This window comes from Clarias gariepinus, chromosome 12 (assembly GCF_024256425.1).
Source record: "Clarias gariepinus isolate MV-2021 ecotype Netherlands chromosome 12, CGAR_prim_01v2, whole genome shotgun sequence".
Classification (NCBI taxonomy): domain Eukaryota; kingdom Metazoa; phylum Chordata; class Actinopteri; order Siluriformes; family Clariidae; genus Clarias; species Clarias gariepinus.
In genome coordinates this window covers 23511879-23537727 of record NC_071111.1, presented here as the reverse complement: position 1 = coordinate 23537727, position 25849 = coordinate 23511879, and the positions used below count along the sequence as shown (strand labels likewise).

General features: G+C 38.0%; 1 protein-coding gene across 1 annotated transcript in view; it reads left to right on the top strand.

Annotated features, from left to right (window-relative positions):
* Positions 1-19485, top strand: part of LOC128534250 (glutamate receptor ionotropic, kainate 2-like) — a 74752-nt gene extending 55267 nt beyond the window's left edge. Inside the window, exons 11-16 of the mRNA XM_053508598.1 lie at positions 7685-7908; positions 10722-10840; positions 12928-13145; positions 13394-13619; positions 16016-16266; positions 16435-19485. Of these exons, the coding sequence (XP_053364573.1) occupies positions 7685-7908; positions 10722-10840; positions 12928-13145; positions 13394-13619; positions 16016-16266; positions 16435-16599 (1203 nt within the window). The 3' untranslated portion in view covers positions 16600-19485. The remainder of the gene's footprint in view (positions 1-7684; positions 7909-10721; positions 10841-12927; positions 13146-13393; positions 13620-16015; positions 16267-16434) is intronic.
* Positions 19486-25849: the final 6364 nt, after the last annotated feature.

Sequence of the window (25849 nt, the reverse complement as noted above, 5' to 3'; positions counted from 1 at the left end):
TGGTATCCAAACATCATATATATATTGACTTTCCAGGCACAGTAATGGATTCAGTTGGAGAGTTTATTAAAGTACCAGACAGTCCAGGCCAGTTTGCCAGGTCAGCACAAAATGGCGTAGCAAGAACAATAGGGTTAAGCAGATAATGAAGAAAAACATGGCCAAGTCTTCAGAATTATTTGCATCTACAGTAACCTGCAGTTTAAATACACAGTTGTTGGCCAGAAGTATGAAAACAGCATATGATATGTATTATACTGTAGTTCTCCCTGTGCACAAAACAGGTGACTTCCCTAATTAGCTCTCGCCTATCTGGCTGTAGAGTTGTACTAATTAACTGAACAACTAGTGAAAAACTGTCTACAGTATGTAACAATGGTCTTCAGCTCCTGGAGCTACAGTATGGCCCTAGGTCATCTCCAGACATAAAGCCAATAGAAAACCGTTGGAGAATGGTGAAGAAGGCAGTAGCAGGCAAGAAACGGTCTTCTGTACATGATCTTCAGGAAGCAAACAAGCAGGCATGGGTTGAGAAAGTGACACCAGAGTACTGCAGACGTCTTTCTGACTCTCTGCCCAGTCGGATCCAGCAGGTTTTAGAAAATGAATGACTTCATATTAAATATTGATTATTGAATATTTTGGCCCACTAAATGAGAGCCTCAAGCAGTCTAACGTTTTTTGTCGTTGATGGTTTGCTAACTGTAATACTGCAAATTCACAGCTTTTGTGGTTTTTATTCCCAAGTATTGGAGCAGTGGTAGATGAGTGGATTAAGGTTTTGGGTTATGATCAGTAAGACAGCGGTTTAAACCACAGCTCCACCAAGTTGCCACTGTTGGGCCCTTCTGCAGGGCCCTTAGCCTTGTCCTTTCCATGACCAGTAGTGGGTGTAACACGTTAAAAAGTAACGCGTTAGTGTACTTGGATTACTTTTGTGATGTAATGAATAATCTAAGACGTTACAGTCGTAGGTCCGCCATTTAACTACTCAGTTATTAATTTTTTTTTCAAAGATGTAATCTGATATTTAGAAATTTTATGTAATCCGTGAGCCCGACAACAGTCATTCCCAATCCGTTATTGTGTGTGTGTGTGTGTGTGTGTGTGTGTATGAGAGTCGTCCTACAAGCTCCGCCCCTGATAACCCGCCCCCCTCTGTTAGTCCTGCTGTTATACCCCTTTCTTACCTACAGTATGTGGTTTGACTATGCGAGAACTGACGCGCGGAAAGATGGAAGCCTAAACACAGCGCCAAAACTCCGGGTGAATCATGATGATGAACCGTACTTAAGGCCACCGCGTGAAACCGCGTAGGTGAGATACGGGTATTACTGGAGTAGTTAACAGATTATGGGCCAAACTTCGCTGAGTAATGATGTTAGAATTACATTTAGGCATTTTGGCAGACGCTCTTATCCAGACATTTTTATCTCATTATACAGTACATCTGAGCAGTTGAGGGTTAAGGGCCTTGCTCAAGAGCCCAACAGTGACTTGGTGGTTGTGGGGTTTGAACCTGGGATCTTCTGAACCGTAGTCCAATGCCTTAACCACTGAGCTACCCCTGTTTTTGGTTTTGACTAAAACAACATGCACGCGAGTCACAAAGGAGTTTTCATTTTTTTGTTATGGAAAAGTAGTTACTTTTATCAGAAAGTAACTACTACTGATGTAACTGATTACTTTTTAAAGATGGTAATTTTGTAATGTAATTAGTTACTTTAAAAAGTAACGCCCCCCCCCAACGCTGATCATGACTGACCCTGCGTTTTCTGACCTCAGCTCCCATGGTTTATGTAAAAAAAAGCATTTCGCTGTGCAGAAATGTATATTTAACAAATAAAAGATGAACCTTAACTATATACAGTACAGTAATGGTAATAAGCATTATTACTGAATCAGGTTACGAAAGCTACACCATTCATCCCGCTCTCGCATTGCTTCTTATAGCTCTTGGATTTGGCCCATGCTCGCTGCCAGCTCCGGTTTGGCTCTCTTTCTTTACTTTCCTTGAGCCTTCGACCCATATCTGTTACTGCTGTGATAACACAGCGAAAGGATCCTTCTCGACAGTGGAGGCATTATGGGTATTGGTTTGGCTGTGCATGTGTGCATCCACAATTCCTGCTCTCAAAAAATGAGTGGCTGAATGTTTTTTGGATTTGTCTGAAATTCTAATCGTAATCAGATAATTTGATTTGATTCGATTTTGGAATTAATCCATCAGGGTCATGGTCATTACAAGGACGAGGGTCTGACACTGGTTTTCTTCAGTAATGTCCTTTTAAGGTAAAAAACATATATTTAATAGAGATTTATAACAAGAAACTGAAGGAGTTTGTATTAGATTTACGAACGGCGGCAGTAATTTCTTTATGTTTAACTACAGTATTCCTCAGGGCATTTTTTTGTATCAGCCTTATCCGGAAGTATGTACTGGCATCATAAATATGATGCAGGTTTTTTTTTTTTTTTCAATAAAAGCATATTGTATATGTCCTGAGAGCACCTGGTCCACCATGAGAAGTCTTTTGTCTTTGTATCCACAGTCTCATTATCAGGAACTAATTAACACACAGCACCCCAGGGTGAGCTCCCCGACTGAGGATCTGTCCTGCCATAAAATACATTGTCTCACTGCCATGTGGTTCTCTGGTCTTTATATATTTCAAAAAGGCCCGAGGGTATAAAAAGGTATGCATTATGTAATGCAAGATGAATTCATCATTGTACGTTATGTCTGCAAATCCACTGGCTCTGTGAGCTCTCTTTGTTTTTTTATTTAATGTGTGTAAATAGGGCCATTTATTACTTTTACTAACTAAAATATTATTCTTTGGAATCGGTTATGTTATGTTAAGTTACAGTATTATACACTCGAGTCAGATTATACTTGGAAATATATATTTAAATCATAAACCTATAAAAAAATCCATCTATCATCACTTTAGAGCATATAAGGTTTTCCATTCATCCATCTCTTTAGTCCAAATAGGGATCGTAGAGGCCAAGGGTGACCTTTGTATTTATTTCCATTTTCACAACTGTGCTGGGACTGCCGGTCAACATTTACACAGTGTGGGCAATTTGGGAACACCAATGAGCCTTATCTCCATGTCTATGGACTGTGGGAGGAAACTGAAGTACTCGGAGGAAACCCATCAAGCACAGGGAGAACCTAGAACACAGACCTGAGGCAGGAATCGAACCCAGACCCTGGAGGTCATTGCAACAATGTCGGACCAAATTCCCAACTTTGTGAGGTGGCCCTGATCTGGTTCCAATCAAACTCTACAGTAGCATAGTTTGATTTATTGAGAAAGCAAAGCTGAAAAGTGACATTGTAAAATAGGCATGAAGCTAAGGCAAAGGACAGAGCTGAAGTGATGTGGAAATGTGACGCTCTCTGGAGAGTTGGATCGATGAACAAAGAGAAACAAATGGTGGAATTAGATACACAATAAAACACTGTGGTTCTTTCTCTAATCATCTAGAACAGGGATCTGGACCGTGGTCCAGACCCAAACCGAATCACATGTCTATGTGGACTCTGATGCTTTTTTGATAAATGAGAATAATTAATACACTAGTAATCTAGCATTTTTTTCTCTCGAGGTGTGCGCAGCTATAGGCGTCATTAAGCAGAACCAAATATAAATGAAAGTGTAAGACAGCATGAAAAGCAAACTTTCAAAGAGGACCAGAGAGATTGTTGGTCTTTCGGCTGCTTCCATCGAGGAGTCGCCACAGCGGACCATCCGAAACTGCACACAAATTATACACCAGATAAAACCCCCTATTTCATCCAGGCTTTGGACCAGCACAGCATCCAGTGGCTTGACTTTGGGCATTGGGTAGGAGCCTAACCCAGGCCTTCTGCATGGTAGGTGAGCAACCTATCAATGCTCGATGAATGGACAGATTACACACTTCCTCACTCATTGCTTTATTATGAGTACACCCTGGACAGGGTGCCAGTCCATCGCAAGGCACATACTGTACACATACACACACTACAGGCAATTTGGAAACACCATTTAGCCCAACCTGCTTGTTTTTGGACTGTGACAGGAAACCAGGGTACCCGGAGGAAATCCACCAGGCATAAATAAAACATGCAAACTCCATACACACAGACCTGTGGTAGGAATCGAACCCTAGAGGCGCAAGGCCATGGTGCTAACCACTACGCCACCATGCCACCCATGGACAGTATGTTTACTCTTCCTGCGGGAAGTTTAAAAGCAGTTTGTCTCATATTCTCAGAAACCGTGGAGATAATAAAAAAGCAGTAATGTGAGGAGCCACTAGGAGACAAAACACAGATCATTAGAGCAGACATATCCGCAGCGGTCCGAGCTGAGGGAGCGTAAAATACCTAAACTGAAAGCTCAGTATGAAAGAGCAACTAGAGTCCCTTCACATTCATTTACAGTCCTGCAGAGCGCAAATGAATGTTCGCTCAACGTTGCATGGATTTCGGGGCAACACAAAAAAACAACATTTACTGTTAGGACATTATTAAAAGATTCTATTTTCTGTTCAAAGAAATATGATTGGGATTGGAATACTTTATTTAATTGTCTAACACATAGTTTATTTTAAAGAGTGTTGTTAGTATCCCATACAAATACAGGAAAATATACAAGGCCATCAAAGATCTGTCCACATTTTTAACGTAGTTCAGAAAATTTACTATAAATATTACTGAAATGCTAGGGGAAATTTTTATTGCTTTTTTTTAATAGACTTTCACTGACTGCATAGAATGTGTAATGATCTGAATCCTAACACAAACATGAAATTTGGACCTCAGCTGGGAGAAAACTTTATTGACCGGACCTTATTAAATTTTAATTCCGTACCTTTGGTCTAGCATTTTATCGAGTGCAGCCTGAGTGATTCTTGGTTTCATGATTGCCAAAAGTAACTTGTTTTTTTGCTGTATTTCTCTAAAAGTGCCTGTACAAGTGATATTGTTATAGGTTGTTTAAACTGCTGTTGTTTAAACCGGCTATCCAGTTGGACACTGAAACCCCATCGGCTATTGTTGAGTTTTTTTCCAGTCTTATTCTTCTCTGCCAGCAGCCACATCTGAAATGCCCCGGAGCTAGTAAGCTTGCTTGGGATCAGGCAAAACAAACCAAATCCCCTTCCAATTGGGATGAGGTAAAGCACCAGAAAGCTGTAGCAAGAGCTCTGGAGCACCTGCTAGTCCTTGTGCTTTAAAGAAGTTCCTCAAGTCAAAGAAGAGCTGGATTTGATTTCCTTGGCAAAGGGCAGTGGCGATGTACAGTTTTTTTTTTTAATTACAGTGATTTTCAACACTCTTGCCAGCATAAATGATTTAAATACAATAAAGTACAATAAATAGTTTATTATAACTAATTTATAAATGTATAGACTCAATCATTAAATGATCATTGCATCACGGCTTCTATCACAATAAGGTGTTGGTCCACCACAAAGGATCATAACAGTTTCAGGGAGCTGTGTTTAAAGTGAATGTCCATAACTATTATTACATTTTTACATCTTTAGTTTAATTGTACTCTCGAATGCCCTTTACTCATTGTAGCGAAATGTTCCTATTTTAGGTCAAGGACAGCCATACAGTATAAACACTTCACTGCTTATCATACTGTTTTTTTACTTGATAAATAAAGTTAGATTTTTGTTTTTCATTTAAACACTCCTGTAAGGTAGTGGGTTTGATGACACTCTGATTTTTCGGGCGGACTTAAAACTTAAATCTGTTTTTAGATTAGATCTGAGTCACTTGTGTACGTTCGGTAGGTGGTCCTAGATTGGACCTAATGTGTATCCAATGTGTGGTCATGTGACTGGAATAAGAACGGTCCAATCAGAATTTGTGCTGCTTTTTGCTTCTGCGCATACAGAATGACATTGTCTGTTGCGTTCTTCCTTCGTTTGGAACTCAGCAAATACAGATAACTAACTGCTTGTCGTCCTCCAGAACAAAATCCCAAGCATGTTTTTGCCAGAATCATATACGTTGTTTGAAATGAATACGTCGTTGCACAGATATGTTTTGTTTTAACCCAAGCAAAGACGTTTTGATGTGCTTATGCATTTTATTTTACAGGACTCATGCTTCCATGATAAAGTCACATGAAAACCAATCGTAGTTATGAATGCGAATCGTCATGACATGCAAATCCGATCCGACCAAAAAATAATCGGAATTGAACTCAATATGGCTTGTAACGTGAACGTAACCTACTAGATCTCTTGCAGCCTGTGGATCGAAAGAGACCACTTGCATCACTCGACATGGCCAGTCAGGATAAATCTTAATAAGAACACAATAACTTTGTCAGGATTTGAGGGAACTCTTTTCGCAAGTGAACCAAAACTATACCAGCAAAAGCCTCCCACAGCATAACAGCCTTCTGCCTTTTTTTAGCTGTTGACTGTCTGTATTCCTTTCTTAATTGGGACATATGGGGAATCTTAGCCCTGGGAGATAATGACAGCTGGAGGAGATGGATGAGAGCTTGGCAGGTTGGAGGAGCATTGTTAATCTTTTCTCCTGGGATGTTATTAACACACACTGTAGCCAGAGCATGTCCATGTGTGAAAACACTCCATCATTCAATGCAGTCAACAATCCTGAATTAATTACTGATGTAATCCTTTATTATTTCCCTTAAATTAAGTGTGTCATCAGCTGAACACTGGAAGCTCACACTTGCTTCATTGTGGATCTCATCTGGATATTTAAATGATGTGTAACATACAGTACAGTTGCATCATCATTAATTACTTTCAATATTAATAACAGGACATTTTTAAATATTGTTTGAGTTAACCAATTCAAATCATATTAGAACAAATAACTGGATTAAAATAATAAATGTGTTTAAAATGTATGCCACAGAGAAGTATGACATCATCTGATCATCTGATGGCCTTGGGACAAATCATTTATGAGTTATAATATGGAGTTCTGTTAGTTAGTAACTTAGCTGAATGCAGGCAGACATTAATATATTGAGAAATAAAAATGATCTCAGTAAGAAAATCATTAATTCATTCAATCATCCTTTATATCGCATAGCCGGGAGCCTGTCCCAGGGGACTTGGGTCACTAGGAAGGGAAGACCCTGGATAGGGGTTTAACCCATTACAGGGCACATACTCACTCACCCCTTGACCCTGGAGGTGTGAGGTCACAGTGCTAAGTACTATACAAATATATACATGAAATATACTATGTAGGAATCTATAAAAAAAAAAAATTACATGTTTTTTCTAACTATTTGGGAGAGTGAAGATAGTATTGGAAAAATGACAATTATGACAATTTTCAAGCTAGGACGGACGTGAGATGTACCCGAAATTATAGCATGACTCATCTGTTATTTTAAAGGTACAAACCAACGCAAGTCTTATATAGTCATCCATAAATATCTCCCTCAAGCAGCCTGTCATTTCATTGTGCCCTGATATTTTTTTCCAGAATTATGTCATTTCATACTGTATCTTGTTAATTTTGTCTCATTAAAATACATTTTTGGTAAATTTTGAATCAGCATTTCATATGAGCTGGTGAAGGCTGTGATAAACTAGCCAGACCAGAAGGAACGAGTCCATTATTTGCGAGCTATTAATCAATGTTTCTTAATTGCTTCTCTCTCTTTGCTGTTTTGTTTGACAGAAAGCAGATCTGGCAGTGGCTCCCCTGGCCATAACGTATGTGAGAGAGAAAGTCATCGATTTCTCCAAGCCCTTCATGACTCTTGGCATCAGCATCCTGTACCGCAAGCCCAACGGCACAAACCCTGGCGTCTTCTCCTTCCTCAATCCCCTTTCCCCCGATATCTGGATGTATATTCTGTTGGCTTACTTGGGTGTCAGTTGTGTGCTGTTTGTCATAGCCAGGTAACATGCCAACTTTGGTGGAGAAAAGAACAAAAAATTCAGTTTTTTCACGATAAGAACATTCTCAAAAAAACTCTACTTGTTTACTGTATATTATTATTTTTCTTTCTTTCCTTCCTTTAACCGCAATACTTTTGAGTGGTGTCCTATTTCTAACACCCTCAGAAGTATTGTGGTTAAAGTCTCCCATGTGTCCTATTTCAGTGTTACTGGAACTATGATATCTAAAAAGAAAAGCCATAATTGTCACCTAAGTTGGTTCAGAATATGCATAGAACAGTTTCTTTTATGACACTGTTGTATGATGGGTAAGTTTGGTGCGCCTCATTATTGTAAGCCTCTACATACTGTACCGCTGATAAAGTTGATGTTGTGGTTGTTTTTTAAGGTAGGAGGTAGAAATTTGAACATCATCAGGAAAAATAATACAAGGATCTACTGTAGTAATAAAGCACGAGAAAGGTCACATGATCTTAAATCAAAATGAGTTCATATAGTCAAGCTCCAATTATCAATAACTTCAACTGGTATTCTAATGTACACTCCCTGATTTTTGTCAATAACATTAAACTTTAAATTGTTTCACATCATCATACAAAATGTAGTATAAGGCAAGAAGAGAATGAGAAAACAGAAAATCTCCCCTGCCCACCCTTGGGAGAAACTTTAATGAACGCGTTTGAATGGTTGGATGAACTTCCCATTTAAGGTTTTGTTGCAGCATCTCAGTGGGGTTCAAGTTAGGACTTGACTAGACTGCTACAAAACTTTATTTCATTTTGTTTTGTTTGAGCCATTCTGACGTGAACTTTGCCCTTTGGATCATTGTCCTGCTGCGTAACAGAATTACAGTTAAGCTTCTAATCACAGACTGGCTGAGATTCTCCTTAGAGAGCAGAATTCATGATGTTATTAATTATGGCAAGTCGCCTAGGCGCCTAGAGCAGCAAAGCATCCAGTCACTATTACATAACCACCATGTTTGTCGCTTGGTTTGATGTTCTTATAAGGGAATGTTGAGTTAACTCTATTTCAGATGTAACAGGAACCCATGACATTTTAAAAGTTTCATTCTTGACTCATCAGTGTGTAGAGCTTTATTTTAATTTTGTCAGGTTTGTCAGCTTTTTTTTTTAAATTGGGCATTTGTTAGACATGTCTTTATGTTCTTCATGATTAACAATTACCTAGTAATTTCCTTGTGGTGGAATCGTCAACACTGACCTTTACAAAAGGCGCACAGTTTCATACATATAATTTCTTTGTGACTTTCTGACTGAGTCATCAAAAGGTTCTTGGAGAAATTTTAGTCAACTAGCCACTTATTACCATTACCATACTTTTTCTCCACTTGGATATCATGGCCCTCAGTCTGGTTTTATGGAGTCCTAGAACTTTAGAAATATATATATATATATATATATATATATATATATATATATATATATATATATAATTTCTTTTTTTTTTTTGTTTAGTGATTTATTTTCTACATTCTACAACAATACTGGGGCTTTCAAAACTATAAAATAACATACTGTATGGAATTAGGTAATTACGTAACAACAAAAACAACAATAAGTTATTTAAAAAAAAAATATATATATATATATATATATATATATATATATATATATATATCCATAGTTCTATATTTCAACCTTTTCATCTTTTTTGGAATTTCTTTTGGTTGTGACATGGAGTGCTGTTTGCTGAAGTCTTAGAGCTCCTCCAGACTATGTCTGTTAATTCTCTAGCTGAAATACTCTTTAGATAATGCATTTTTAGTACTTGTTGCACTTCTCTTCCAAATGCACCATTTCAGTGTCTATGTAGATATCTATATATGTAAGTACTGTCAAACCACACCCTTTCAAAGAGCTGCAAAGCTGAGACACTTCTTATATGAGGAATAAATATGAGGGAAAGCATAATTGGCTTGTTTAATCATAAACTAGACATTTGGTGAACAGTTTACATCCAAGTCATGTTTAAATTTAGCAGAACCAAATTATCAGATCAATTAGATTTTAATAACTGGCAGAAATAATTACCTCAGGAGGATACTTTTTACTCCGTGCCATCGGGTGTTGGAAAACTGTTTCCCTTCAATAAATGAAACGATAACTTACACACTGTAATTTTTGTTTCGTTCCAATAAATCTGGGATTGACTCTCCATGACCAGGCCTCAATTCCAGTCCTGCACGTTAGCAGGGTTCGGAGATTCACCTGCTCTAACGCTCATTACTCGACCTGGTAATGAGCTAGTGATTTGAATTGGGTGTCTTTGATCAGTTAAAGCATCAAATCATGTTGGACTCTGGACAGTCTGGACTGGATGTAGACACACCTAAGCTCATGTGTCTGTTTAAGGTGATTCCTTTCATGTTATAAATTTCATTGGGCCAGGACACACATATACATCAGGCAGTAAAAAACATCTTTTTTTTTTAGTCTTAAGTCAAGGTGAAATGCTTAATCATCTAACAACAGGACTTCCTTAGAGAGCTCCTTAGAGAACAGAGTTACAGCTACTGGATGTTGAGTGCTTATTCATAATTTAATAAATCTGCTGAATTATTTAAAAGGGAGGCATTTTTTTGGCATGAAATGAATGGATAATGTAGTGTAATAAAATATTCAAATATCCTAATGGTTTTTAAGACAACTCTAGATAAATCCTTTAAACAGTAAAGACTATACATTTAATGGAATTAAGGATCAGTCAATCCAGGTGTTTTATGTATTGCAGTTTAAATTTCCCTTTAATGCCTGTCTAATCATCTTTTATCTCTTTTTTCTCTAAATCAGGTTCAGCCCGTATGAGTGGTATAATCCTCATCCCTGTAACCCTGATTCTGACATGGTGGAGAATAACTTCACTCTTCTAAATAGTTTCTGGTTCGGAGTTGGGGCTCTCATGCAGCAAGGTAGAGGCTTCAGCCTGTCTGTGCAAAATTTCTGGCTCACTGTAGCCCAGTCGGCTTCTCTGGGGCCCCCTTCTGGTTCAGAGCTGCTACTACAGGCTGCAAAGGACTCTGTATGTTAATGCACTGTAGAAGTTACTGAGATAAAGCTGAAGTTTATAAAAACAAATAACACTTTAGCTTTATAAGTCTCAACATTCTTGTAACAGTGATTCCCAGAATATTTTCACAACACTGATATTCTAATCCGAATTAGAGACAGAAAGATTTATCAGGAAGATTTAGTACGCTAAACATCACTGCTATTCATTTAATAAATAAAAAACATTAGAAATAATTGGCGGCATGGTGGTGTACTGGTTAGCACTGTTGCCTCGCATCTCCAGGGTCCGGGTTTGATTCCTGCCTTGGGGTCTGTTTGCATGTTCTGCCAGAGATTGGTGGGTTTCCTCCGGGTACGCCGGTTTCCTCCCACAGTTCAAAGACATGCAGATTAAACTAATTGGTGTTCCCAAGTTGCCTTTAGTGTGTGAATGCACATGTGAATGTTGACCGGAGGTCGTACCACGGTTGTAAAAATAGGAACAAAATCCAATAGTCACCATTGGCCTCCATGATCCCTAGTTGAGATCCCTACAGAGTTTCATGGACAATTGATGGAAAGAAAGTGTTGCAAAGGCCGGTGCAGTGCTCTTTCATACTTGCACTCAAAAGAGTAACAGCACAAAAAGGATTCACAAAAAAAAAAAAAGGATTTACATATTAGACTGATTTTACCTAAGTTAAATTTAGGCAGTTTAATTTCTATAAACTGCATAAAATTTATATAGTTTAATAAAACATCTTTTAATCATGACATGAGTTTATGATACCAGAAAACAGTGTAAAACCACAAAACCACACATGGCTTAGCTGACCTTGCTTAAGAATTAATGATACGTGGATGCCCAGAAGTCACTGTTTAAAGTCCTCAGTGAAAATATGGATCTTAATATGGAACACATAAAGGATGATACCGCCATACACTTCACCCTGGGGGAGGAACACTACAGAGTCCCTTGCCACTGTGGTTTGCCCCATAGAGGTCAGTGGGAAGTAGTGGCGAGGTTTGAAGTTACCTTGAGTGCATGAAAGTGAAGACCCAACAAGGTGTTGTTTAGTTGGGCAAGAGATAAATCCTCTACTCTAAGAAAGAGGATTAGACCCACCATTGAAATATGTTTGAGTTCTGACTTTTTTCAGAAAAAGACTTTTTTAATCAGGATTTGATTAAAATTTAATTTTAAGTTTAATAAGTTTAAAGTTGTAATTCAGATTTAAAAAAAAAAGTAATTTAATTGAAATTTCACAAACAAACTTTAATCTCAAACAAAACCTGAGATTAAAGTTAGAATTTTAAGATTAAAGTTAGAATTACGAGATTTAAATAAGAGTTTCTGGACATTTTTTCCTAAGAAAAAAATCAGAATTCTAATTTATTTTAATTAATTTGTAATAAAAGAAACATCTCAGAAAAAAATCAAGAACTCAAATAAATTGTTTAATGTGGCACTATTTTTCTTCCATACTGTTTAACCAAAATATGTTTTAAAAGGAAGGGTATGCAATTACATGCTAGTGTGCCATACATTTTTTCCATGTTTTTGAAGTGTATGCATTGTAATTACTAAATGTCTAGAAATGACTTTTAAACCTACAATGTTCTTGTTATAATGATATGTCTCAATTTTAGTTTATTGATAGAGAATAAAAATAAAAGGAGCTGGTATGCATGATCTAAATTACAACAATACTTATTTTACGAAGCATTCTATAGGTAAGTGAAAAGGTACCATTAAACTCTGCTGGCAATAAATTATGAAGCTGAATTATGAACTTTGTACTGTAGCACAAAATTTTGCAAACCGTAAATCAAAAGATAAATACTTTTTATTTTAGAGGATTTAGACCTGCATAAAGCAATAGATACTTCCAAGTACACTGGCTCACTCCTTACCAGGATTTCCCTTTTCATGTTTTCTATTGTTTTCTGTTTTTGTTATCCTTCTCAACACCATTCGCGCTCCTCTTCAATATACTGTCCTCTACAGGGTCTGAGCTCATGCCCAAAGCTCTCTCTACCAGAATAGTTGGAGGAATCTGGTGGTTCTTCACCTTGATCATCATTTCATCATACACAGCAAACCTCGCTGCTTTCCTCACTGTGGAGAGAATGGAGTCTCCCATTGACTCAGCTGATGACCTGGCCAAGCAGACGAAGATCCCCTATGGTGTAGTTGAAGATGGATCTACCATGACGTTCTTCAAGGTGCTACGGCCAAAGTTAACGTCAGAGTTGTTTTCATTTTTTTTTTTTTATTGCCGGGATACACAGTCTATAAGTCTGCTTAGAACTCAGAATGTTTTTTATCTGTCTTATAGGGCCTAAGACAGAACCTGTCTTGCAACTAAATGACCAGAAATTACTTGATGCTTATGAAAGCAGTCCATAGGTAGCAATTTTGTTATTAATTGTTTCAAGTGAATGTTTTTTTTCTCTCTATTCTACTAATGTAGAAAACAAAGATCTCTACTTATGATAAGATGTGGGAGTTCATGAACAGCAGGAGGCAGTCTGTGATGGTAAAGAGTGTAGAAGAGGGCATCCAGCGAGTCCTGACATCTGACTACGCGTTCCTCATGGAGTCCACCACAATCGAGTTTGTCACTCAGCGCAACTGCAATCTCACACAGGTTGGAGGCCTAATTGATTCCAAGGCCTATGGAGTGGCAACACCTATGGGTAAATACTACACTCTGGACCTGGAGCTCATAGTACAACTGTGGTATCTGCATAACCTTTATTTCACACGTTTCTAATATAATTTAAACTATAGGAATTACAATTAAGGGGCTGGAATGATATCAGAATTAATTAATGTTCTACCCCAGTGGGCATGCAGACAAACCCTTACATCTTATGTAGAAGGCTTTTAAAACTCAAGACGTCTTAAGCGTCATCTTCATAAACATACAGTATGATATTACTACAGTATTTACTGCATTTCATGTAGACAACTTTAATTGGTCTTTTATAGGTCTCTGGTTTGTTTGGTCCTGAAGATGTCTTATAGTCCTATACACAACATGACCTGTGCATATAATAAAGTCAAGCATACTCACCATACAAATTTACTAATATGTTAAATAATACAGTACTGTGCAAAAGTCTTAGGCACCATATTATATGCTGTACCAATTTTGTTATATATGTTTATCATGCCTGCATGATTATGTACAAAATCATTCAGTATTTCCATATATAACTTAAAAATTTATAAATAAATATCAATACAGGAGAACATATGCATGACTGTAAAAATATATAGTACAAGACCAGTTTTCAGATGAAAACAAAAATCTTAATATACGCTCCTGGGATTTGTATAAAAATAGAAAGAAGCGAGTGTGATAAAGAACTCATATTCTCCAGCAAGCTCAGTAAAACCTAACAGCTGTTTTCTTATAAAACTCTGTGTCTAAAACTCCTGATTTTAAGCAATGAGTTTTCACTCCAAATATTGACTGTTTATTCTATTACTCTTTATTGCTCTTTATAGAAGTCTCTTTTATGCAGAAATGTTTTTAAAGCATCTTTTGTTTATGCCATATTTTTGTATGTGCGCAAGACTTTTGCACAGTACTATAGGTAAAAAAGCTGTTAGGTTTTACTGAGCATCCTGGAGAATATGAGTTGACGCTCCTTTCAAATCCCAGGAGCGTACATTAGGTTTTTTGTTTTCATCTGAAAACTGGTCTGTCTTTTACTATATATATATATATATATATATTCTTTACAGCCATGCATATATGCTCCTGTTAATTTTATTTATTTATTAATTTTAAATTATATATACTGTAGAAATATTGAATAATTTTGCACATAATTATGCAGACATGATAGACATATATAACAAAATTGGTACAGCATATAATATGGTGCCTAAGACTTTTGCACAATACTGTACTGTATATAGAGAACATTTTTAAGGAATTAACAGATAAGTAACATCTGGGTGTTGTAGGTATGGTTTTGTACCAGAACAGGCACAGCCCATAGACATGTAATGGTCATGGAACCTACTTATATACATGGAAGTCTCATTGTGACTGAGTTTTGCATGATGATGTGACAAAGTCTGGCTGAGCAGACATACAGACAAACAAACAGACATTTTTTTTTTCTTTTTCAGACCAATGTACAGACAAAACTTTTCTTTTATTTATATAGGTAATAAACTGCCATCGGTATGTTTGCTCTAACGACCTTTGTTTTGTCTCATAATAACGTTACTGCTTGTTATTAGCTCAGAACATGAGACAAACTGGTTTTAAACTTCTGTAGGAAGAATAAACATACATTTGGTCTGTTCATTCATCTTTGAAGGTTCAGTTTTTATAGTCTACTTTCCTTTTATTGGAGAAAGTTATGGTGTGTCACGCTTTTGTTTTTGTTTCTTGAGGTTTTAATGCATTACCGTTCTTCATGTGTCTTCCACATACTCTGTGTATACATGGTAAACTACTGAGTTGATGGGCCCCGTTGGATGACATGTATAGCCACTCCCACTTTGACGGAAAAAAATTGTAAAAAAAAAAAAGCGCTAGATGCTGTGACATATTCTTCATAATCATAATCTGCTCACTTTTACTTAACATTTTGATTTAGTTCATGGAGCAGGTTTAATTTCAGGTAAATTCCTAAGTACTGCAAAGTTTCATTAAATTCTGTCCAGGCAGTTTTGCATGATGCTCTGACAAAATCAGGCTGGACAGACATACAGACAGACATACAGACAGACACACAGACAGAAATACAGATAGAAAATTTTCTATGTTTTCCAATGTATGAAATCTAAAAATATAATTAAAGGAGCAAGTTCTGAACAATGCAATGTATAGACAAAACCTTAATTTTATTTATATAGATTGCTTATCCTGTTCAAGTCACTTATAAGCATTGCAGACCATAAACATTACTTAATAGACATATAGCGTGTCCAACCCTTTGTAATTTATGTCCAGAAATCCCATCTGTACAATTCTTAGATTCCTAAACTCACTAAATTTATATATATATATATATATATATATATATATATATATATATATATATATATATATATATTGTCCTTATAGGCTCTCCTTACCGAGATAAGATCACTATAGCGATCTTACAGTTGCAAGAAGAAGGAAAACTTCACATGATGAAAGAGAAATGGTGGCGAGGTAACGGTTGTCCAGAGGAGGAAAGCAAAGAGGCAAGTGCACTGGGAGTGCAAAACATTGGCGGCATCTTCATCGTGCTGGCTGCTGGATTGGTCCTTTCAGTTTTTGTAGCTGTGGGTGAAGTGCTATACAAGTCCAAACTGAATGCACAGATGGAGAAGGTAAGGGTACATCTTGACTGGCTTTTATCTACATATTACTGACAAGGATTTAAAAATATGCTCACCCCTGTCAGTTGAAAATCCTTGGCTCATTAATGCAGCCGGTCTCTATTCATATTTTTTTATTTCTTCCAATCCTTACTTGTTTGTCTCTTTCTGATTTTCCAGCGATCGTTTTGCAGTGCTATGGTGGATGAACTATCAGTGTCTCTGAAGTGTCAGCGGCGACTCAAACAAAAACCTCAGCCTCCCACCATTGTCAAAACTGAGGAAGTGATAAACCTACACACCTTCAATGACAGAAGACTGCCAGGAAAAGAGACCATGGCTTGAGGGTCATCACTTCCCTGCCTCTCTCCCCTCTCAGAGAGGTGTGAGAAAGCGTGGGGCAAGAGAGAGCTTGGGCCAGGAGACAACTCCTCTAATGCCTTCGGGTCCACCGGGACCAACCCAGCTCTCGTCCTCAGAGATGTTTCCTGTGGAAATCCAGATACCTGGGCGGAATCAATCTGTAAACCTTTACGGACGTGCATAGCAATCATATCTGTTTAAAGTCTCTTGCTATGCCTCACACTGTTAGGGACATAAGAATAAGGTTTTACTACTTGTTCTTACTGTACCAGTATCTGTTCGAGTAGATGTTCAACATCTCCGTGGATGGAGAGCCCCAGAGTTAAAATTGTCACATTTTATAATAGTTCCAGTTATCAAATTCTGTTTGTGGTATATTGTTGGTTGTTTTTTTTTTTCATTTGGTCTACGTTTAAAAAAATACGTGACTTAAAAAATGACTTTGAATGTGTACGAAAGTTCAGGCAAACATTTTCAATAAACTTAAACCCCAAGCTTACAACTGCAAACCACACCAACAAACAAAAAACACACCAACAAAGCACAACAGCATTACATCAAAGTAGAATTATGATGTACTATTACATATTGTGTTATTTTTATTATAGGATTAATTCTTTCCTCCAAATGACTCGGCTTTCTTTAGGTGGCTTTTTAACATTTACGTATTAATGATGTTGGATTGGCACCATTATGGTGTGAGTAGTGCCCAGTTGGGGAAGTTACAAACAAAAAAATTGTAATCTACTACAAATGACTAATTACTACTTAAAAATTGTAATTTGATTACATAACTTATTATTACATTAGTATATAGTAAAAAGTAATCAGATTACTAATTATGTTACTTTGAGGTTACTTTAAAAACATGTCACTGTGTGCACCTGTGATGTGAACCTTTAGTCTGTCCTTGCTCACTCTGTGAGCTCCCTATGTAGGCTTCCCCAATTCTGCAGGTGCGCAAAGGGGCGAGGCCGCCAGGTCGGGCTGACTGGCAATAATTAATGTTAATGGGTCTCGGGCTTTCTCCGCATTAAAAATCCTCAGTGAACCTGTTACAAGATCAAAAAGCTGTCTGATGATTGATTAAAGCGCATGCTCGTTAACTGAGGCTGCTGCGCAAAACGTGACTGATTGACTACATTACAGTGGTAACGTTATGTTAATGACATTGGTCACTGTAATCAAATTACATGCATTTAAAATCTGATGCGCTACATTACTGCGTTATCAGGAAAAGTAATTAGATTACAGAAATGCATTACACAGTAACACGTTATACCCAACTCTGGTAGCGCCATATGCAAATTCTTGACAAAAACGTAAAAAAAAAAAATCATCAGTTGGCTGATTTAGGCTCATAATTAAAAACTTAAGCTTGTGATATTTCACAAGGAACTACCCTTTTTAGTTTAAGATTGTAGTTAAAGTTAGCTTGTTTTTGGTTTTGCTATCATGTTTTTCCGCTGTTGCGATTTGCTGTTGCGTTTTCGGTTTGTTAATGTGTTCTGCATTGTACTAAGCTACACCTTGTTTGTCTAGTAATCTTCAAAACTGGGAAAAACTAATTAAGATTTCAATACAGTTTTAACTGACAAAAGATTGTAAAACAGCAGATGTTGTATGATAGTTGTTGAATGAGTGAAATCGAAAATTGAAACTCACATTTTTGTAATTTGGCTGCTTGTTTTAACTGCAATCACTGGAAACTTTATATACAGTTGTGTTTAAAGAAGTCAAACATTAGTTAGGAGAGCTCATCTCATCTCACACAGTGTCTACTGTATACTGGTTTATTCTGTATACAGGGTCGTAAAATGGAAACTTCCCCATGCGGGAGTTGAACCCGGACCCTGGAGGTGCAAGGTGACAGTGCTAACCACTAAGCAACTGTGCCGCCTTGTTAGGGGAAACTTTTCCTTTGATGTTGTTATACATATGCAGAAGTCTAAGCACATTTGGTAACGTAAAGGAAGGCTGAAATGAGCTAAGCAATTTATAATAAATGTACGAAGTTTTGGCCATAAGCATAAGCTGATAAATCTGCAAATATAAAATTCATGATTTTGGAATGACTAAAGGAGTGAAAATGTAACTCTTTTTTTTCTTTTTGGATTGTCCCCCGATTTTCTCCCTAATTTAGTTGAATCCATTTCCCACCCGTCATTAGGGCACTCCCGCATTAAGGCTACTACTACCACTCAGGGAGGTTCGAAAACTAATACAGGTGATGCCAGCTAACTGCATCTTTTCAAACTGCTGGCTCACACACCGATAGGACCGGGGTAACACACTCGGAGGACAGCGCTATCCACTCGCGTGAGCTCACAAACACCCATGATTGGCTGTAGAGCCATGATTGATGTGAAAGCTCTGAGTGCCTCCCATTCCTCCGGTCTGGTAGAGCTCGGCTAATCAGCGTTCTCCAGGCCCCTGGCTGCAGGAGGCTACATCATCACCCGGGATACGAACTTGCGTTCTATCAGCTCTGGATGATAGGGCAAGCACTTTCCTGCAGCGCCACTCGGGGGCTAAAACGTCCAATTACAAAGCAGTGGAACCGCGGCATACGAATGCCCTCCCTTATGAATTTTCACCTCAAGAATTTAAATTTTGTAAGGAATTTGCATTTGCATATGAAGCATGTTCAGCATATAAATGAACCGAACCAAACTGAACATCGGCTAAGTTGTGGGTGTGTTCAGGAGGAGTTTGCGTCAGTGGAAAGGTAAGCAAAGCGAGTTTATAAATTCTGTTTAGAGTCAACCCACGATACCAACATTGCCTTAGACATGTGTTCAAAAGCTACATGATTTGTCTCGTGGTTTTTTTTTTTTTTTTTTTGTAATATTGGTATTATTTTAAGTGGCTGAAATAGATTATCTGCATTTACATTATTTAGCAATTGATTTGCAATGCAATTTTTTTTTTTAAGAAATATTTGCTTCAATTTGTATGCCGAGGTTCTGCTGTACAAGTCAATACACAACACACAGTAAATGCATTTTCATCTTCTACATTTATTAACTCCATCCAGAGAAATGTATTACAAAACAACACAAGGGAATACATTTATGTAACTGAGCTTTTATGATTTAAGAGTGGGTTCTTGGATAGGAACTCATGATAGAACATTAATTTCCAGGTCAGAAACTACAGCACTTACACAAAGCAGCACTACAACACTGCAACTCAATCACCTTACATTTAATAGCATGGGAAAAATTGAATGGAGTATAGTAATCTCATTTACCGCAGTTGGGCATAGTGTTGTTACAATACTAAAATTCCCTTTCTGATACAACATTATGTACCACAACACCATTACAAAATTGATTTCATGCTGTGAAAATAACACATTGATAAACAGCATTCCTGGCTCTCTGCTCAATATGTGCAGTTTACCTGTCATTCAATATAGTGAGCAATAATAGCTTTTACTAATTACACCACATTGTTGATTGCAGGATTGAAGTTTGTATATATGTTTCCTATTGGGTAAAACACAACACCGTTCTAGGATGTTAATTTAATTTGTTACTTTCTTTTTAAGGTTGAAAGTGTAACACTGTCTTTGGTGCAATTGGCTCTGATAAATTATGTAATCATGTAATACAAACAGTACTGTGCAGGACTCTTAGCCCCCCTTTTTTATTTTTATTAATAAAATTAACTTGTGTAGATGAATTTAAATTAAATAAATGAAAGCAAATGTTTTACTCTGACAGGCTACAAAGTGCCTAAAGATACACACAAAAAAAATTAACGCTATAGCAACCTCATTTCTCCTCTCGTCTGCTCCAAGCACTCAGCATTCAGCATCAGCGGTACACTAATCACCGGCCTGATCATCTGTTATCATCTGCACTTGTTTCTCACTGGTTCATACCTTATGTTAGATGCTTTTTTATGCTTAAATGATTCATGGGTCACTGTGTGGGAAGAGCTATTCCCTAAAAATACAAGAAAGTTCGGGTTTTTGGAGGCAATATATGAATAAATGAAGAGTTCGAGACTTTTGGACAGTACTGTATATAAAAGAATTTTGCACATATAAACAAGTGTGCAATACCTGCACAGTGTTAAGTTATTACTTTTAGAGTTAATTTTAGTCCCACTAGACCTATATAAGGATTGTATTTTATTTAACAATGAGGATTTTGCTGCATGTAACGGGTTGTGCTAAAAGCCAGTCATCAACACACATTACATAATGTAATAGGTGATAAATTTATTCCAAATTTTAATGTATGAAACATACTGCGCATATTTACAAGGATCAAAAGATTACTGAAAATGATTGAATGAACTAAAAAGATGTTTGTTCAGATTTCCCGACCTTATTTTATTTAGCATTCTGGGCTCTATCTCTGAAGATCTAAAAATTTAAAGTTGCACATAACTACAAATATTTGTTGCTCTTAGACATTTCCTTATTTTCAGTTTTTTTACTTTCTTCCAGTTAGATTTCCTGACTTCTATAATTTGCTTTCTTTTCTCCTTCATTGCTTTTACCACACACTTCATTGTAAGAATTATTTGTCATTTCTTTCCAAAAGCTAATCAGGTGACATCTGAGTCGTTTAGGTTGTATTTCAAAATAATTTCTATTGTAAAGAGACAACTTTGTAGTAATTTTTATTGGTGCACATGACATGTAGCTTACTGTATTTGTATAACCTTAAAAGACAAATTTTCAAAGCTCAGAATAATTCCTGTTAAAGCCTATGGTTTGTACGATTGTTGTGATGGCTCTCCTCTGTGTTTCTTAGTCCGTGTTCATTAATCATGTTACTTCGCCAACAATTTCTGTTATTGTACGTGTTTTAGGTTGTCTGAGGTGGAACCACTTTATAAGTGATCACGTAAAAAAAGTCAAGAACAGTTTGTTGACTAACCATTAAACAGATTTCTATTTAAAAAGTTCAATAGTTGTATTTTTTCATCATAAAAAAAAAAAAGAAAAAATGCATAATATGATACAGATGTTGTTGGTCTTTCGGCTGCTCCAAGCAAGGGGTCCCCACAGCAGACCATCTGGTCCACACATACACGTTTGGCACATGTTTTACGCCGGATGCCCTTCCTGACACAACCCTTCCGTTTTATCTGGCACAGCATTCAGTGGTTGGGGTTTGGACACTGGCTGGAAATCAAACCCGGGCCTTCCTGTAACAAGACACTAAATTGGACAATTGTATTAGAACAATTGAATTATGCAGCTATTATTACATGACTAGTTTTATTGGTGGATGCTTTACTTTTACTCCATGATCCTGTCATGACCGGGGTGTTGTGGCAGGTGTTGAACGCCGTGGGCGGAAGGAGCAGGCATAGAGGCAGAGGGGTGGTGTAACCAAAAAAAAAAAAAAAAAAAAAAAAAAAAAGAGTCTTTTAATAAAGGTTAAACACAAAGTATAAATAAAGATACAAACAAAGGAACAAACAAACTCAAACAATACTTAACTTTGTGCTAACAGGGGCTCTCTGGCAAGACACAGACAGGGGAACAAAGCACCCGCCCTGTGGCGAGACACAGGCAGGGGGAGACACAAAACACGCCCTGTGGCGAGACACAGGCAGGGGGACAAACACATAACAGGACACAAACGAGGCGTGGAGCTGAAACTGGACACTAGAGAGAACGGGAGACACTAGAGAGAACGGGAGACACTAGAGAGAACGGGAGACACTAGAGAGAACGGGAGACACTAGAGAGAACGGGAGACACTAGAGAGAACGGGAGACACTAGAGAGAACGGGAGACACTAGAGAGAACGGGAGACACTAGAGAGAACGGGAGACACTAGAGAGAACGGGAGACACTAGAGAGAACGGGAGACACTAGAGAGAACGGGAGACACTAGAGAGAACGGGAGACACTAGAGAGAACGGGAGACACTAGAGAGAACGGGAGACACTAGAGAGAACGGGAGACACTAGAGAGAACGGGAGACACTAGAGAGAACGGGAGACACTAGAGAGAACGGGAGACACTAGAGAAAACGGGAGACACTAGAGAGAACGGGAGACACTAGAGAGAACGGGAGACACTAGAGAGAACGGGAGACACTAGAGAGAACGGGAGACACTAGAGAGAACGGGAGACACGTAAAGACTAGAGAGAACGGGAGACACGTAAAGACTAGAGAGAACGGGAGACACGTAAAGACTAGAGACCAAGAGAGGGACGGGACAAGGGCTAAAGACATGGCAATCAGCTAGGCATGGCTTTTAGCTAAACATGGCTAAGCATTGCTTAACCATGGCAGTTAGCTACACATACACCTAGCCAAGCATGTCTTTAGCCCCAACATGCACTAAAGCTACTTACCTGTAGCTTAACACACACTAGGGAATGGGTCACAGAAACACAGACAAGGGACACATCAAAGGCTAGGCTGAGGGACACATCAAAGGCTAGGCTGAGGGACACATCAAAGGCTAGGCTGAGGGACACATCAAAGGCTAGGCTGAGGGACACATCAAAGGCTAGGCACACTGGGCAACTAGGGGGAGAGGAAACACAGGACAGCTAGAGACACAGAGGGGCTATGGCTAGAAGCATGCTAGTTACTGTAACAACATAGATCTTAGCTAAACACGCTCCTAGCCAAACACACACCTACCTACTTACCTGCTCTAGCTAAACACAAGAACACAGAAGGACAGGACTGAATCAGCTCCACTAACACAGACACACAAGATACACAGAAACATTGCCAATAAGAGAGCCCAAGTCAACCCAACTATAATCAAAGTACAAACTAAACAGATAACAAAACAGAACAAACCAAAATGCCCACATAAATGACAGTGGTGGTACCAAAAATGCTCGACCCAGTTTCCCAGTCTAAACAGCTATTTATAGATTGATTGATGGCTACCTCGGATCAGGTGTGCACTGCCTCACCTGACCGAGGTGCCTGCTGGGAAACTGAGTCGGCCAACAAAACTACAAAATAAAAACAGTGACCTCTAGTGGAGGACCCTTACAGATCCTACAACAAATACCCATACTTTTCTATGTCTGACCATGCTCTTGCATTAAAAAAACACTGTAGTATTTAAGGTAGTTACTGTAGGCACCGACTGATCAACATACATAATTGCATGATTTGCCTTCCCAATATAAACTGATCAATCATGCAGCAGGTGTTTAAAATCATAAGTGGAGCTGGTTGCAGACAGTGGCGAAAACAAAATATTCAAAGGTTTTGAAAGAGAGAGAGGGAGAGAGAGATAAACTCTGTATTATGATTTAAAGACTACATTGAGCAAATACAAGCTCATTACTTTTAATATGTAAGTAAATAAAAGACGTCTAATTTTATCTGAGTAATATTTTCTCTGTGAGAGGCTTTACCTTCTTCTTTGTCTTTCGGCTGTTCCCTTTCAGAGGTCGCCATGGCGAATCATCTGCCTCCATCTAACCCTATCCTCTGCATCCTCTTCTCTCACCCCAACTAACTTCATGTCCTCTCTCCATAAAAACCGCATCCATAAATCTCCTCTTTGGTCTTCCTCTAGACCTCCTGCCTGGCAGTTCCAACCTCAGCATCCTTCTAACGATATATTCACAATCTTTCCTCTGAACATGTCCAAACCACCTCAATCTGGCCTCTCTGACTTTATCTCCAAAACATCTAACATGGTTGACTATTCCAAAACATTCATATAACCTTCTTTTAAAAGTTTTTAAATGTCAAATTTTCGAACCATGAAACGGCAGGTGAAATCCTTACCATCAGGAGCTATCCCTGTACTTTAGATGTATTTTAAAACCCCATTGATCAGGAAGGCTGCCACCAGAAATGACTCAAACAACTTAGGGGAGTGCAATGCTTAAGGATCTAGCTACAGTACAGTACAGGTGGCATCATAGATAAATCAACAAGCCCCAGGTCCAGCTCCATGGTAGTGGCTCCCAAACCTGAAGTGACAACCAATTGGTGTAATGATTGTAATTTTTACCATTATTTTAAACAATTTCTCTTTCTGGGTTCCAACTACCATCATTAATTAATAGCTGTTAAGGGCTGCAGTGGCACGTTTACGACATTCAACTCCCAGAAGGTTCCTGGACCAGTGATAATTAGAGCAACCAGTGTGTTTTTAGAAAGGCTCCAAGTCAATGACATAAATTCAGTAAAACAAGAATATCCACTATTACCTGAGATTTCTATTGAAACAAACACACTTTCCACAGATGATCTACTTTACATGTAAGGACCTATTATTAATGTTTAATAAAAAGGAGGGAGATGTTAAAGTATCATTGTACTGTTAGATTGTCGTATTGTCAACACTGTTCAAGACGCCATGTACTAGTTCCTAAAATAATCATAATGCTCTTTATGCATGACGAATGCACGCGCACACACACACACACACACACACACACACACACTCATGGCTATACAGCAACGGGCAGTTTGAATCAAATCATCAAGATTGTCAATAACATGGCCATGGTTGGTCTCATCAGCAAGTAGAAAGAGTCGGTATACAGGGAGGAGATAAGGCACCTCTGGTGAAAGTACTTTTAACAGAAAGAAGGTGTTCCTTAGCATAGAAGATGGTCAGTTCATCAGGTAAGGAGGCAGGAAGGGTTCATCTTGTACTTTTAATAACACATTCCTATTTGTGTCCAACTCTGTGTTGGCAGAATGCAATGAGTTGTGGGCTGCTAAAACGTTTAGCAGCAAAAGGGCAAGGCTACAGTAGCTTGTCAAAATCACAATTTGTACAATTACAGGTTAAATTCTTATGAAATGCATTTCTGCACAGGGCAAAACATTTGTAAGCCTGTGATAAATAAACAAGTTTTCATTTATCTAAAAAATAGGCATTACAAACTACTCCAATATTGGGTATTGCAGACCCAGTTAGGTAATTTACTCGAACAGATGATGAAAAGGGTGTACATCCTGATATATAATATCAGTCCTCGTTCAGGGTCCTGGGAAAAGTTAAGGCCAGAGCCAATATTCATCTGAACATCCGGATCCAGTAACTTGGAGCTGTTGCTGCCCCAGATAAAACTGTACTGGCATTAAGTGACATTGTTACTGTATATATTTAAACTGTATTTGGTATTACATGTGGGGCATGTTGTGTAAATGAAATTTTTGGAAGAGTAAATTACATTTATGTGTTGCAATCTGGCTATGATATCATGCATAGATATCACACTTAACTCCCTCTTTGTCTTTCAACTGTTCCCTTTCAG